This window comes from Ammospiza nelsoni, chromosome W (genome assembly GCF_027579445.1).
Source record: "Ammospiza nelsoni isolate bAmmNel1 chromosome W, bAmmNel1.pri, whole genome shotgun sequence".
Lineage (NCBI taxonomy): Eukaryota > Metazoa > Chordata > Aves > Passeriformes > Passerellidae > Ammospiza > Ammospiza nelsoni.
Window position 1 is genome coordinate 13,358,239 of NC_080668.1, and position 15,731 is coordinate 13,373,969.

Below are 15,731 nucleotides of genomic sequence, written 5' to 3' on the forward strand. Positions count from 1 at the left end.
TTTGGGTTGATTTTTATCCAAGCTAAGGGCATGAAATGCAAGTGCAGATTTGATCTGAACTCTGAGGAGTGCTGTCTGCCAGAAATGGCTATCTGGAGCCTGCTGAAAGCACTTTGCCAGCATGGGAGAAACCCAGCCTGTATCTAGGCTCTGGATAGAGATATGGTGTTTGCCATTAAGGTTGGTGTGAAGCTCCATACCTGTCTAGACAGTCAATTAACCCATTATTAATGCAGCTTAGAACTTGGCCACTGGAAGGTGGACAATAATCATAATATCAAAAAATCCCACTTTCTCTCAAAAAGGAAAAGAAAAGGGACAGTAGCTACTTTTTTCTGGTTTCTCCCAACGGATCCCAATCATTTGCTACCTATGCAAGATCAGCAACACCAGATCTCACCATCAATGACAGAGTACATACACAGTAAGGTTCATGTCTGTAAGGTGCTGCCAGGGGGAAAAGAAACTACTTGGGACATGGTTGGAGCCTCCTGTACTGCCCTGCTAGAGTGCGTGGGGAGGAAGCTATGGTACATGAGGAAAGAAACCCAAGCAGAGTTACTACAAATTTAGACTTCTGATGGCTAACAACTGTCTGGGCTGCCTTGGGATTGGGTGGGAGAGAGGAGTGCAGAACTGGGCTGAGTCACTTTGGGTGCAACTGCCCCTGATCCTCATCACTAGTGCATGAGGGAGAGGGAAGATGATTGCTGCTTTGAGAAAAGAGGAGTGGAAAGAGGACGTCTGCAATATAACAAAGCTTGTGACTCTAGAACTAGCCACTGGACATGGATACCAAAGTTTACCTGCGACAATTAGCTGTCTTTCTATTACACCGACCTGATGAGGTCTTCATGGGGTGAGAGAAGGATGAGAATCTTGTTTCATGATCAGAAGGCTGGATTTATTGATATATGATATAAAATACATTATAACTATACTAAAAAGAATAAGGAGAGAGGTTGCAGATGCTGCTAACCTAAGAATAGAATAGAAAAGAATCTCAAAACAAGAGAGTTTTCTGTCCCTGTGTTCCAGAGAGCTTGCCCTGTGATTGGCCCTTAATTGTACACATGGAACATGAACCAATCACAGGTGCATCCTATTGCATTCCACAGCAGCTGATAATCATTGTTTACATTCTCTTTCTGGGGCCTCAGCTTCCCAGAAGATGGACAAATCTGAAAGAAAGGATTTCTATGAAAAAATGTCTGCGACATCTTTCTATGGTCACGACTGCTTTCCTCGCCTTCATGGTCTGATTCTTCCTCAGTTTGGAAAGCTGGGGCTGTTTGACATGATGGTCAGCACTAATTCTCCCATCCCAGTTCCCACAACACATGGTGACACAACTACAGGATGTACAATGAGGTCTGTAAGTCACATCTTAGGCACAGACCAACTGCATGCAAGTGGTGTCTGCTTTCAGAACCCTTCAGAAAGCTATTTAATGTTGGCTCATTTCCTTCTTTATTAAACTGAAGATTCAATAACCCTTGTGGAAGGAGTAAAAATGGTTAAAAAATGTGCAAAAAGGGGAAGAATAATTTATTTCTGAATTTTCTTCCCTGTAGACTTTATCCTTCATCTTTTTCTCTGCACAACTGCAGCCCTACCAGTGCACTCTGCCCCAGCATGGTGGGGACACAGCTGACTGGCTTTCCAACTGTGCCTCTGCTGTGGGTTTCCAGTCCATTTCACATGGGCTTATAGGCCTGGGACCTGGTGATTGGGTCCCAGATCTCCCAGAGTGCTGAGCCTGGGAGGATGAAAGCAGCTGGCTCACACCAAGGTTTTATTTTAGCCTAGCTAACCCTCAGCCCCACTGCCTTCAGGTGGGTGAAGAGAAACCCCAGTCTGCTCTCTGTCTCAACCACCATCACAGATGCTGGATGTCCTGCTGATTTGATGGTTGCCTTATATTTGTCTCAGGACAGAGGCAGCTACAAGCCAAACACAGCTGCTATCCCAGCTTTTCCATGAAAAAAAATGAGCCCAGAAATCAGTGAGCTGGGGATGGAGATGAAGGTGATAAAAACCAGAAGGGATGTTGTGAAGAGAGCTTGTCCAATTTTTACAGCTATCTCAGTGGGTCTATATTACATGTCCCAAAAAGCTTCACATCTCCTATATCATGTGAACTTGAGGAAGGTGAGTAACAGATGGAGAAGGTGGAGTCACAGCTCTTTTTGGACCAGTGCAGAAGGGAGAATGCAGCCCAGGTAGACAACAGTTCTTCCTAGTGAGTTCATCCAGGGCAGCTGGATGGGCAACTACAGAATGCTGCTCTGGGAGGGCAAGCATCTCGGCAGATAATAGCACTTATCTCAGCATGGCCTTTTCTTTTCCTGGTGCGTACTCTGCTGGTTTCCAGTGACACATTTGAGACAGTCACATTTTAATGAGACTTCTTTTGCATCTTCCACTCCCTGAAGCAATCCTACCACCTGTATCACCATTTGTTACTTGGAATGACTCCACAGTCCAGGCACAACTGGTGAGATGGGTTCCTTCCAGGAGCAAATCCATCTTTTACTGGAGCAGCTTTTTACAGAAAGAGAAAGGCTCAGTCACCACCAGTTTCTGCTGGCAACTGGGTCTGGAAAGCAATGGGAAGAGCTGCTATCCACAGGCATCAGGGAAAGATGCAACTTGTCCTGTTGCCTATGTTGCTCTATAACACTGAGAGTGCAACTGAGATAGTGAATGGTGATGGGAGGGAAGAGAGCATTGAATGGCTCCTTTGGGATATTCCCATGGCAGTTTCATGCTCTTACTTTTAGCATCCATTTAATGATCTGAGGGTATAAACTGGCACTTTTGCCTGGGCTCTTCCTTTACTATTCTCCCTTAAAGCTCACACAGGGAATGGCCACTATTACCTAGAATGAAGTAGGCTTTATCACCTGGCTCCTGCTTGGCTCAGCAAGCACAGGCTACATGTGCCAATGTAAACATACCCTGGCTTTGACCTCTATCACCCTTCAGAGCTGACTCTTCACATAACCCTATTTCTACTTCTCACATTTCAAAAGAACTATCTGCATAAATGGGCAGTGCCACAGGGCAAACTTGGCTAGGTTGAGCCTAAGGGGAAGGCATGGAAAAGTGCTCATTTTAAGGTGCTTTTCACCTTTAGAACATGGCATCCTTGTCACTTCCTTTCAAGAATTTCCAATGTAAGGGATCCTTCCAAACCTTGAACCACATCTCATCATACAAACCCACATCTGTGACAGAGCTGGACAAGCCCTGTAGCAGAAGAGTCAGCAACTCAGGATAAAGGAAGAGGTTATGATTTGGGATTACCTACAGAAGATTAATGCCAGACTGACCAGGTGCATGTTTCTCACAGGGGTTGGCATCTGCATTTTAAATCCTTGTTGGACTCCTAAGTTCCTTAACTTCATTAGCAGTGGATGGTGCTGTTGCGCCACCAAATCTTTTTACACATTCTTTCTGGCATCATGCAGACTGAGAAGTCAGTTGTGCAAGAGTCAGCTGCCAAATGTGTGAGAAACACATCCTTCCCAAACATCTGCTCCCAAAGTTCTTTAATCTCTTTACTAACCTCCACTCTGCAGCCTTCTGATGCATGTAAGCAACATCAGAAAATGGTAAAGAGAGGGAAAGCAGAATTGTGCTGCTTTTCTTTGTAGTACTTTGAAAATACATGCAAAACTTCTACAGAATGCTTTTTGCATCTTACTTGCAGAACTATACTATCAATGGTGTCCACCACACACTTGGCAACATCCATGCAGATGGATGCAGGGTGGTGGTAGGATCTTGGGAAGGCAGCTTTCTCTCCTGTGCTGCAGAAAGGAATGGATATCAAGAGGGAATGTGACTTGTCTGAGGTTAGAGCAAACGTAGTATGTGCCAACAGTAGTCTGACACCACCAAAGACACCTTTCAGCATTAATAAATCTCTCCCATGGGCACCAAGAGATGCCGTGTCAAGACAATATCAACAGCCAAGCTGTGTGAAAATGTGCTTTCTTCAACTAGTTTTTCTGGCACTGACCTTCAGGCTGAACAGTTCTAGTTCTGACTTTTTTCTTAGCTGAACACACTTTAGGATTTCTGAAAGCACATGGGTCTCGCAGAAATGAAGTATTGGCTGAAGTCATTATACATGGCTGGTCTGAACTCAGGAGTATGGTATTCTTGGGAAAAGACTGAATCCCTGAACTGAAGAGCATGGATGGACTGCAGATTGAATCCAATGTGTTTGGTGATAATTTAATGTGGAGCTAAGGACAGAGTGCATTGGATATGACACAACAGCTCTAACTAGTACTGACTCACAGTGAAATGTCACCTATTTGTCCCTTTCACAAGTAAATGAATTGCATCATGCTAGTCCTGACTAGCCTTGCCATAAGAAAGGATGCCCTCCTCTGTTCCTATTTCCGTGTCCCAGTTACAGTATAAGTATAGTTATGCAAATGTATCAGGTTTAGTGAATCAATTAAGAACTGATCTTCTCCAACAGGTAAAACCCTCTGACACCTCAGACTCACCCCTGATCTTGTAGATGGACTGGTTTCAGTGGACAGCAGTAACTGCAGCTCCATCTCACCCTTCCCATTCTGGAATAGACACCTTACAAAACATCTCCAGTGCCTAAACAAACCAAGGAAGTTTCTCTGGACCCCTCTGCATTTGCTCTCCAGACCAGTACATTCTGCCAGGCAGTGCCTGGCACTTTGATCAACTTGTCTTTTGTTTTATCATAGTTTAAAATAACTTATTAACCAATCATAAATTTTTGAGTTTCTTCTGGCTCCATGAATGCAAAGAGGTGCACGTCCTACCATAGGAGGAAGTGATGACTTAAGTTTTATAGTGGAAAGCACTGAAAGCACTGCTGGCCTCACTACTGGATGTGACAGACGGTGGAAGAGGTGGCTTGGCAACACATGCAGGTAGGGTTCACAGATTTAGGGGGAATTAGGTCGAGGTCCTCATCATCTGGGATCTCATCTAACCGGTACCCATCCTTTAGGAGCTGGATGTTCAAGTCTTGGTTGATCTGCTACAGACAAACAGACAAACAGACAAACACTTGAGATTTCTTCCTTCTGATGACTGGAAGAGGAAAGAAGTCCTTTATTCTGAAATTTATTTCCCTATCATTAGCAGCTGTCCCATCAATGAAAGAGTCCCAGTTTTTGACCACAGGTGAGGGCTGCTGTTGGGGTTGAACTAAAACCTATTGTTTTTTGTGGGTTTTTTTTTCCCTCATACATGTTGCTAGGAGACAATAACAACTGGCTACTTAAGAGAGACAAAAGAAGATGTCACAGCTCAGGGGAGGGGTGCAGCTGGCTACTCTCTCTTTACATGGGGTTTCTCGTGAACAGCAGAGATACTGGAAGATTTAGACTGGGTAAACTGCGTTGGGTGCAGCCCCTAACTCACTTGTGCTCTCAGCATTCGGAGGGGAGAGAGGCTGCGGTCGATGTAGAGAGAATTCGTCACCACTGCGGGATTCAGTGTCCTGCTGCCTGTCTTCTACCATGAGTGGAGCTCTGTTCGTAAGGGTAGCCGTTGTACTGGGACTTTTTCCTGCCCTGCTCAGAACCGGGTCTGCCACTGCCCCGCCCCCGCCATTTCTTCTTCATCACTGCTCCGAGCTTTCGCTATACTATAGCCTCGCACTCCCTGCCTGCCAAGACATCCCGCAGTTCCACCTACAGCTGTGGAGCTTCTGATACATCGTGTCCACCACCCCGGGATTTTTGCTCATTCCTGCCATTCCAGCTTGCTGCTTCCGAGAGTCCTGCTGGGGCACTGCGATCAGATGACCATGGGGTGTTTGTAAAGCAAGCCTTTCTTCCATGCCTTCTCATCTCGGTCAAGTCTGCCATTATCGCATGCTCCCTGAACTCACGCCACAGCACCCCCTGCAGCCGCGGGGCAATCATCGCACCTGCCCTGCCCACCAAGAACCACTAACGCCCCTGCCGGCTGTGACCATCACTACACCACAGGGGAAAGAGCCTGCGTCTGGGAAGGCTGTTGCTGGGTTTCTGGTTCTGTTTGTTGTTAATGTCATAGTTATTGTTGTTTGTTTGCCTTGTTATACATACTAGTAAAGAACTGTTTTTCCTATTCCCATATCATTGCCTGAAAGCCCCTTAGTTCCAAAATTATAATAATTCGGAAGGAAGGGTGTTATATTTTCCATTACAAGGGAGGGTCCTGCCTTCCTTAGCAGAAATCTGTCTTTCAAACAAAGACACCTGACTTCTATTTCTTAAACTTCTTCCAGAATAGGAATATCTAGAATAGCAAACTGATACAGTATTTTAATCTGGAATAATCTTTCCATAAAGATTAATCCCCATTTAAAGTAATGTAATACTAATGATAATATGTCGCAGACATTTCTCCACAGAAATCCTTTCTTTCAGATTTCTGCATCTTCTGGAGGCCAGAGGCTTCAGAAGAGAAGGTAAACAATTATTATCAGCTGCTGTGGAATGCAACAGGGACACCTTGATTGGCTCATTTTCTATGTTTATAATTGAGGGCCAATCACCAGTGCAAGCTAGGGGACTGAGTCCTTGGCCACAACTTTGATATAGATTCTTTTCTATCTCTTCCTAGCTAGCCTAGCTGCTCTGCAAAACCTATCTCTATATTCTATTAATATAGTCATAATGTATTATATATAATATCTTAATAAATCAAGCCTTCTGATTCAAGAAACAAGATTCACCGTCTCTCTCTCACCAGCCAGCGCCCACTCAGGCGCGGTAATATCTGGTGACCCGACGTGTCAGAGCAAAAATTAATTTAATAAGACCAGAGGAGCAAAATTGCTGCACTGGGTAAAATCCTGTATGTGTGGCATTTGATGGTTGCTTTGAAGTGACCACAGAAAGTGAATTCAAGCCAGGAGCTGAAGAACTGAAGATTTGGACAGAGTTCACAGCCAAGGCTGACCACAACAGAACCTTTCTCTGGAAAACCATCAGGAAAGATGATGGAAAAGAGCAGCAGACCTGTGGAGCTGGCCAGAGCAAGCTGGACTCTTTCAAAAGGTACTGTGGGCTTTTCTATCCCTGATGAACCAGCCCTTCGTAGCTTGTGGCTGTTCGTATGGCAAACACATGCCTTGCCAGAAGAGATTCAATTCTCCCCTTCAGAGGAAAAGCTTATTGCCCTCTGGAAATATTGGTGCAGAGAAGATGGTTGTTTTTTGTCAGAAACAGATATCTATGGGTTCTTTAGATGGGCAAAGCTTTTTGGGTTCTTTACTGATGTCCTGTACGCTTTAGATGTTTTTGTCTGGGAGTGCATGGACTCGATTATCCAGTGCATCTACAGTCAGGGACGCGTGTTGCCTTCTATCTACCCAGCATTTATAAAGCTTTTCCCAGTCCTGAAACGCAGAGCAGCTTGTTTTCAATGGATCTCTAACTGTTATGGACAAGCTCCATTTCCACCCCCCTTGGCAGAAGAGCCGGTGGGTGATGACTTTGGGCTTTCTGCCCCCCCCGCTTCGCGGCGGGGGGGGCTGAAACTTCACTGCGCGAAGAAGTTTTTTTTACTCTTGCTCTGGAGCATGCTCAGATGGAGCCTTCTCCTTCCCCCCCTTCTCTCTCTCCGGGGGGATGGGAGTGGCCGCTCAAGCCACAGCCGGCCTCTCAGACTCCGCCTTCAGACATGGGGGCGGCACCGGTCTCTGAGATTTCCTCCACGCCCCTGCCAGAGCCGTCACTCCAGGAGGTCCCGCCCGCGGTTTCACCGGCCTCCCCGCCCCCGCCAGAGCCTGTGTTGGAGAAGGCAGAAGAGACAGCACTTCCGGTGATTGACCTGTTGCTAAGCAACAGCGACGCTCCGCCGCTTCTCCCGGCTCCGCTGCTGCCTGTTTGCGCTGCGACGGAGACTGCGACTGCGCCTCCGCAGCGGACCCCGGAGTCAGCGGCAGAAAACGCCGCTGAACCTGCGGGACCCTCGGAGCAGCCTGCAGCGGATCCCACAATCAGCGCGGTTCCCTCCCCAGTTCCGGCTTCCCCCCCACTGCTTCCACCGGACGTCCCAGCGGCTCTGCCCGCCGGGTCGGCGTCAGAGACTGCCCTGGAACCGGCGGCTTGTTCTAGCTCAGACCATCCTGGACTGGCTGCTGTAGCAGCCGCCCTGGCGGCTGGTCTCTCCTTCAGTGGAGCAGGGGCTGCCCGCCAGCTGATTCTTGCGGCAGTCCAGCTGCCAGCTTTCAAGCTCGGGGTTCTCTGTGGTTTTGGGGGTGGTGTTTCAGTGGCTGTCCCATGGAGGCTGCCATCTCTGCCGCCCCTCTTGTGCCCTAGGGGCAAGGGGGAGGGGGCTCCCGAAAGTTCTGCCTTTGGTCCCCAGCCCGGTGGGGGTGGTGCCGTGTTGCTGTGGGAAACAAACATTCCCAGACCCGAGATGAAGATTCTCGGGGCAGCTTCTATTTCCTCACTGCTGGCATGCCTCAGTGGTTTAGGGGAAAGGAAGCGTCTCACTACCCGTGCTGCCATTGTGCTGGCAGCAGGGTTCAGGCCTGTGGATATGCAGAGCCTTCCTCATGGGTTTGGCCTGGGCCGTTGGGCTCAAAAAATTCCTGGGCTGGCCCCACTGCGTGGCCTCCTTATGTTTTTGGGGACTCTGGTTTCTCCTACTGGTCATGGTCCCCCTTTGTGAGCCAGTTTTGGGGTTCCTGGTCCAGCATGGGCCAGGGCCCCCAGGGCCTTTTCCTTCTCTGGCACTGCTCTGCTCGGCTGCTGCTCTTTTGCTTTCAATCAAAAAAAAAAAAAAAAAATTTAAAAATAAAAAAGATTGAAAATAGCGGGCAGCAGCTCTGAAGCGCTGAAGCATTGAAGGGCCAGAAAGGACATTCCAAAATTGTTCAAATGGTTTCAAATTGTTTTAAATTGTTTAAAATTGTATTAAGACTGTCGGTGGTTTTTGATGGCTATTGATGGAACTCTTTTGCAGAAGTCTGTTTCAGGACCAAAAGGACTCTCAGATATTCCAAGGGAAACAACTTCGGCTCTTGGACTGTTCCTGAAACTCAGCTGCATGGACTTCAATTTTCTTTGCATTGTTTTTGGCATTTTTCTTATATTGTAGGATTGTTTTAGTGAATTGTTAGTCTTCTATATTTTATAGGTGAAGAAATTTCCTGTTCATTCCAAATCAGCATTTTTCTTTTATTTTATACAATTTAGAAAGGTGAGATGTCGCAGACATTTCTCCACAGAAATCCTTTCTTTCAGATTTCTGCATCTTCTGGAAGCCAGAGGCTTCAGAAGAGAAGGTAAACAATTATTATCAGCTGCTGTGGAATGCAACAGGGACACCTTGATTGGCTCATTTTCTATGTTTATAATTAAGGGCCAATCACCAGTGCAAGCTAGGGGACTGAGTCCTTGGCCACAACTTTGATATAGATTCTTTTCTATCTCTTCCTAGCTAGCCTAGCTGCTCTGCAAAACCTATCTCTATATTCTATTAATATAGTCATAATGTATTATATATAATATCTTAATAAATCAAGCCTTCTGATTCAAGAAACAAGATTCACCGTCTCTCTCTCACCAGCCAGCGCCCACTCAGGCGCGGTAATAATAATAAACTGACTGGCAGCTGGGCAATCCCTCCTTTTAGTCTGGGGCACTGTAGCAGTTGAAAGGTGGTAAAGCTTCTTGACTTTTTGTAATCTCAAATTCAAGTGCTGTCTAGCCAGATCTGGGTGAACAACACTTCATCAGGGCCCAGAGATGGTCCAGATCAGCTGATTTGGTCCCTGCTCTTGGACATTTGCCGGTTTCTCAGCTGTTTAGGTGGTCTTGGACAGCCCGCACTTCAAAGGACGAGAAGAGACTTCAGATCTTTTCTCGGTCTCGGTGTTTATTAATTGTTTATCTAAAAGATTTTCTCTTGGCCCGACAGAGGTCTGCCCAGCATGTCAGCCATGAGCACACTGAGCGCCCCCAGAGCGGTCACCTATCTTTATACTCGAAGTTACATATACAATATTTATACTTTTTCCCCAATACCTTTTACCCTTATTAACCGGTGCACTTTTAGTAATAACCAATCCCAAAGTGCCAACGTCACCACAGAAGATGGAGGCCAAGAAGAAGAAGAAGAAGAACAGGACACGCCCCAATTCCTCCATCTTACTTCTTTAGACCCCCCTGTACAGAAATCCTAAACCCTGTGTCTTACACTCTAATTACCTTATCTCTTCACCATTCACCCAGTGAAATCCTCCCATCCTCATGCAGGTGTCGTCTCCTGTGTAGGATCAAAGTCCAGCCACCAGACACTTCTGGCAACATTCCAGGACTCCCGAGCCCCCCAAGGGTGGTCTTGGCCACTATGCACCTCCGTCCTGAGGTGCTGAGATCCCACAGACATTTCTCTGCATTTCAGAGGTATTTTGTCAAGGAAGGGATACAAAGGGGAAGAGTTCCCAGTGGCTTGTGTGCATAATGGCTGTTCCACACCTTGGATGTAAAATCAGATGCTGCAGAAGCAGTACCTGGAGCCTGAACGACTAATTCACAAGAGACCTTGGGAATATATTCAGAAACAATGCAAAGGGATTAATAAGCCAGAGCTTCCCTGCCTTTTCTATTTGAAAGTGCGGAAGTTCATATATGCAAGTCCTCCCTAGAATTTCTGGTGCTCCAAATAAACATGCACTGGGTGACCCTGACTCCCACAAGAACTGGAAATCACAGCACACCCTCAGATCCTTTATTCGTGTCCTTCACATGCATACAGTTTCTGATCTGCTGTGACAGAAAAGTTGATGCATTTTCACCACATGGGCCAACAGTGCACGACTGAGCAGAACTGGGAAAAGCTTGAGTGAATCCAAAGGTATCTGTGATAACAGCCAATGGGCAGATCTGTGTCTGTGCCATGGAAGTGTAGGGATGGAGCCAACTGGATTGCCAGGAAAGACAGAAATATGACACAGTTTCTGCCATGGCCCCTTCCAGGCTCATAGAGTCTACACCACTGGTAAATTCCTTGTGGAGCTGTTTCTGGCAGCACAAGGCCATTCTACGTTGTTTCTGGCTGTTCAACTATTAGCATTCATGGCAAAGATGTCAGGAAAGAATGTAACTCACCTCAGCTAATGAGTATCCTGAGGAGGAATATCTGGACGTGTCAAAGTCATCATCACTGCAGGGAATGACATGATGCATCAAAAAAAGAAACAACAGTTAAAGAGACCTGTATTCCCTGGTTAGCCCTATCTTTCTTGTGTCATGAAGCTGTACTTCATCCACAGAGGAATTACATCAAGGGAGTCTGGAGACCAACTTTCATCTGTAACCCAGAGACCTTTTCATCAAAGTATTCTTGACTCACGTCTCTTCCTACTTGTTTACACACACTTGGTACAGCATGTGCTGAAGGGCACAGCAAGGAAGAGTGCAAGTGTCCCACAGGAGCAGTTTCAGCAGAAATTCACTTCAGTGCTGCACTATAGCATGAAAACTTGCTTGCACTGTAATATATATACATAAAATCTTATTAACCGTTTGCATACCTGTCTGTATCCAGGGCTACCAGTGGCTTTTCATGTGGATTCTGATCTAATGACGAATAGCCTTTATTGGGAATGACGAGCCTGAAATAATTAAATGCTGCCCATTAACCATACAGTAAAGCTCAGTACCAGACATAGTTTAGAGCAAAGCCATATATTTTGCTTTCTCTGTTTCACTTATGTTTTGGGGAGGGCTTATAAGGCATATCCCAGAATCATTTGTACCGGAAATTGTCACAGTTCCCCCTCGTTGTCCCCCCTCCCCCCCCTTTGCGGTTTGGGGGATATCGCGAGATATGTAAGCTCAACCAGGACCCTGCAGGGGGAATGGGGGCAGGGCTAGGTTGTCTCTTCCCTTCTGGTTCAGGGATCAAGGAGAGTGTCCATGTGGGTGGTGGAGTGTGTGTATCTGGCCGGGGGTACTACTACATTGTAACTTGGTACTAGGATTGGATCTGCCTGCCTTCACCACTCTTGCCTGCTGCCAGGGGTGGTACCTAAACTGATTACTGCCTGTGAGTTTAGAAAAGGAGCAATTTCCTCTCTTCCCTTTCACCCGAACCTCCATCACCACATGATGGAGGTTGCCGAGCTCACATTGGAATGCCTCCTGAAGCCATGGGGGAATCATCACACCTTTCCTGCCTCACCAGAGACTGCTAGCACCCTCTGCCGGCTGCAAGGTAGTCACTGCAGCTGTTGTCTCACCATAGCCACCAGCACCCCCTGCCGGTTGTGGTCATAACTACACCAAAGGGGAAAGTGGTGCTTAACGTGTGGGAAAACTTTTGTTATTGGGTTTTTTTTTGTTGTTGTTTCTTCTGTTCTTATATACATATATATTTTCTGGTAAAGAACGTCTATTCCTTTTCCCATATTTTTGCCTGGAAGCCCTGTCATTTCAAAGTTATAATAATTTGGAGGGAGAGGGATCATGTTTCTGTTCTAGGAAGGTTCCCGCCTTCCTTGGCAGACATCTGATTTTATTAAAGCAAGACAACTTCCTTGCAAGTCCTCCCTTATCAGTGAAGACATTTAAATGGGTGCAATTCAGAGGAAGCAGGCTGTGTGTTTGGGTAGTTCAGATCAGTTTCACAGGGATGAACACTGGACATGCACTGAGAACACACTCCTCCCAGGAAGAAAAAACAGTTGGGACACTCCACACTTCATTCTGGTAAATCTGATCACTAGCATTTTTTGTTGTATCAAATTGCTCATTTTTTCCAATAGCAATTCTTTTTTTCCCTCTAGCAATGAGTACATGACACTAGCAATAAATAAATATGAGAAGGAAGCTGGGGAAATGCAGAGGCTTGGTGCTCCTACTATTCAATTGAAAATCAAAGATTCAATCTTTCCTGCATGAGCTCCTACACAGACCTCCACAATACAACACTTTTGAGGTCTCACTCCTAAATTTAGTAATATGAGGAATATGAGCTGGTGGGTGCAGCACAAAAGTCTGGTAAGACTAGCTATTTTAAAATTCTATTATTTTATAGACCTTTACTTCACCAGAAGTATAACAAAGGCTGATGATGATTCTGCACCTTTAATTGCTTATTAGATTTTATGTGTTGAAAAACAGGCTTCAGAGCTGTTGTAATAAGGAAAATACATTAATTCAATGCTACTCCACAACAGTTCTTTTATGCAAAAAACTGAACATGAGTAAACAAAACATCAGGGAATCTAAGAGAAGAGCCCTTTGTGGTGCTATTTAATAAAATTTTAAAAAATCACTACATCTTTTTCTTGAGAAATGTCTTCATAATAATACAGAACTTCAATTTTTCTGCAACAGACAAAAATTGTAATTGTGTCTTTGCCCTCAATCAAAATCTTTCTTTTGCATCCTGATTGGTTTTATGCTTGCTTTCCATTGTCCTTGGAAAAAAGCCAGATTGTAGTCAGAGCTGCTTTCATCTGCATGTGTCCTAGTATGAGATTCTTGTCATGGTGGTTTAATCACTTAATGTGAAATACGTTATGACAAAATCTGATTTTAGGTTATCCTCAGAGCAGGCTACAATATCTGTCTGTGCAGAAGTGGTGCAGATGGTGTGAACTCTGCCTGTGTTACCAGATGATAAACGTCCTATACCTGGTGAGCTAATACACTGATTGTTCTCCAAAGCTACTGGCCAATGGAAACTGCACAAGGCCCATTGTGTAAGAAGGAGAACTGGAAGTTCACCAGCCTCAGTGTCTTGCCATCTCAGCCAGGTCACCTGGAACATTGGGGTCTATTACCACCAGGGACCTCCAGAGAGACTCACAGGACAGAAGAACACATATGTAAAGGGGAGGGAAAATATGTTAATGATTTCAGAGAAATTATTATCATGTGTATGTTTAGTCCAGGACAATCAATTAATATGTATGCAAAATACAGTATATAAACAGAAACTGTCCTGTACTCAGCATGCATGAATTTGGGAGGAGCTATCCCCCCATGTATCCAGCCAAATAAAGAATGCCTGCTTCTTAATGCTACATTGATGTTAAGGAGTTTTTTATTTTTTACCAAATTTTTGGTAACAGTTTTGGCAACCCAGGTGGAACATACTCCTGAATTTCAACGGATCCGAGGGATCACAGGACCTCCAGCCAGCACCGAGGGATTCTCAGGGAGAACCTTCAATCCCTGGTCTGAAGGAAATCGGAGCAAGACCCCTTGTAAGACAAAGGCATTCTTTACTTTAAAGGTGTTAACTGTTAACCTGCCTGTAAGGTGCAGCAAAAGCTTTGCAGGGTTGGATTTAAAGGTACCTAAGGTGGGAAAAGGGAAGGTTTAGAGTCCCTTCAAAAAGGGAAATGTTAGAGTCCCTTCTAAGGAGCTCCTAAACAGTGATTGGTTATAATGGGAAACAAAACCTCGAAAGGGGTGTCACAGGTGTCACCACTGGGATGCATCTTTAAACATTGGAAACAAATTGGGGGTGATATCCTCACATGAAAAACTTACAGAAGTTTGTAATCAGTTGTGGTCGCTTTACACTCTGTAAGATCAAGAGAAGTGGCCTAAGGATGGAACCTTACAGTGTAACACCATATTGCAATTAACGCTGCTTTGTAGAAGGGAAAATAACTGGGATAAAGTTGCTTATGTTGACTTGTTTTTCACTGTAAGATATCATCCGGAGTGACAATAGGAATGCTGGAGGACCCCACAAGATCCATTAATTTTAGCACTTCAAAAGGAAAAGAAGGAAAAGAAAGGCAAAGGGTTTCAAAGAGGTGTTCTTCTGTGAGCAGCATAGGGCAGAGGTGCCTAAAGTGCAAGCAGGAAGAGGAGGAGAGGAGGATTTAGAGATTTAGAGCTGATGGTTGCTCCACAGCAAAGAATGGGGGGGGCGAGAGGGGGGGAATGAATGAATTATCAGGGAATACAGCTATACGCATGAGTAAGTTGTGGGAAATTGGACCGGAACAGAAAGAACATTTTAGGGGATCGGAGGATTTTAGTCCAATTGCGGGATGCACCAGAAGGTGGAGAGCATGCTCGGGGAGATGCCAGGGAAGTTCTTATGGCTTCCCTCCGGCAGGCAATCAGGAATCATGGTGCAGTAACCCTGTTTTCAATACTGGTTTTAATATCATGGAGAAAGGTGGCAGGAGTTTATAGGGAAAATCCAGACAGACTTGCTAAAGTATTTGAAATCGTAATTAGGACTCCGGACCCCTGTCACTTAGAAACAATTGGTTAACTTATAATAATTGGTGACTAAAGTATACTTTAGTAATGTGAAAAGCAAGGTTCATTCTCCTGGTAAAATTTAAAAGTTTAATAAAGGACAAAAGGAGACAAAGCAAAGATATAAGGATGTATCTTGACACTCAGCCAAGAGCTCACCTGCTATTTTGGAAATACCCTTTATATACCATTTCTATTGCATCAGCCTGTTACATATTCATAAACAATTATGCATATTAAACTTTTCCCCAAACTAGTTTATATGTTCCACAAATTGTTTAGCATATCTCCTTCTCAGGTCCACCTTTTTAGAGCATGCATATTTCTTGCCTGTGGTTTTTAGTCCATTCTTATCATCACCTCTAGTTTTGGGCTTTGGTCCATACTTTCTTCAGATGGTGAATGTTGATAGTTGGCATATCTGTAGCAGGTGTCCTCATAATATTTTCATTGGATGTTATCCCATCCAAGCAGGCCTTTTAACAC

General features: G+C 45.1%; 2 protein-coding genes across 5 annotated transcripts in view; both read right to left on the bottom strand.

Moving 5' to 3' along the window:
- LOC132086212 (uncharacterized) overlaps positions 1-15,731 on the bottom strand; it is a 308,574-nt gene that overhangs the window by 126,183 nt on the left and 166,660 nt on the right. The gene's annotated exons all lie outside the window — the stretch shown is intronic.
- LOC132086213 (protein FAM219A-like) overlaps positions 4,883-15,731 on the bottom strand; it is a 211,622-nt gene continuing 200,773 nt past the window's right edge. For 2 of the 4 annotated variants that reach the window (XM_059491699.1, XM_059491697.1), the window contains exons 8-10: positions 11,546-11,626; positions 11,121-11,175; positions 4,883-5,038 (exon numbers count right to left, since the gene is read on the bottom strand). In XM_059491699.1, the coding sequence (XP_059347682.1) occupies positions 4,883-5,038; positions 11,121-11,175; positions 11,546-11,626 (292 nt within the window). Of the gene's footprint in view, positions 5,042-11,120; positions 11,176-11,545; positions 11,627-15,731 lie in introns of all 4 variants that reach the window. The other 2 variants (XM_059491698.1, XM_059491696.1) reach the window with 1 other exon arrangement.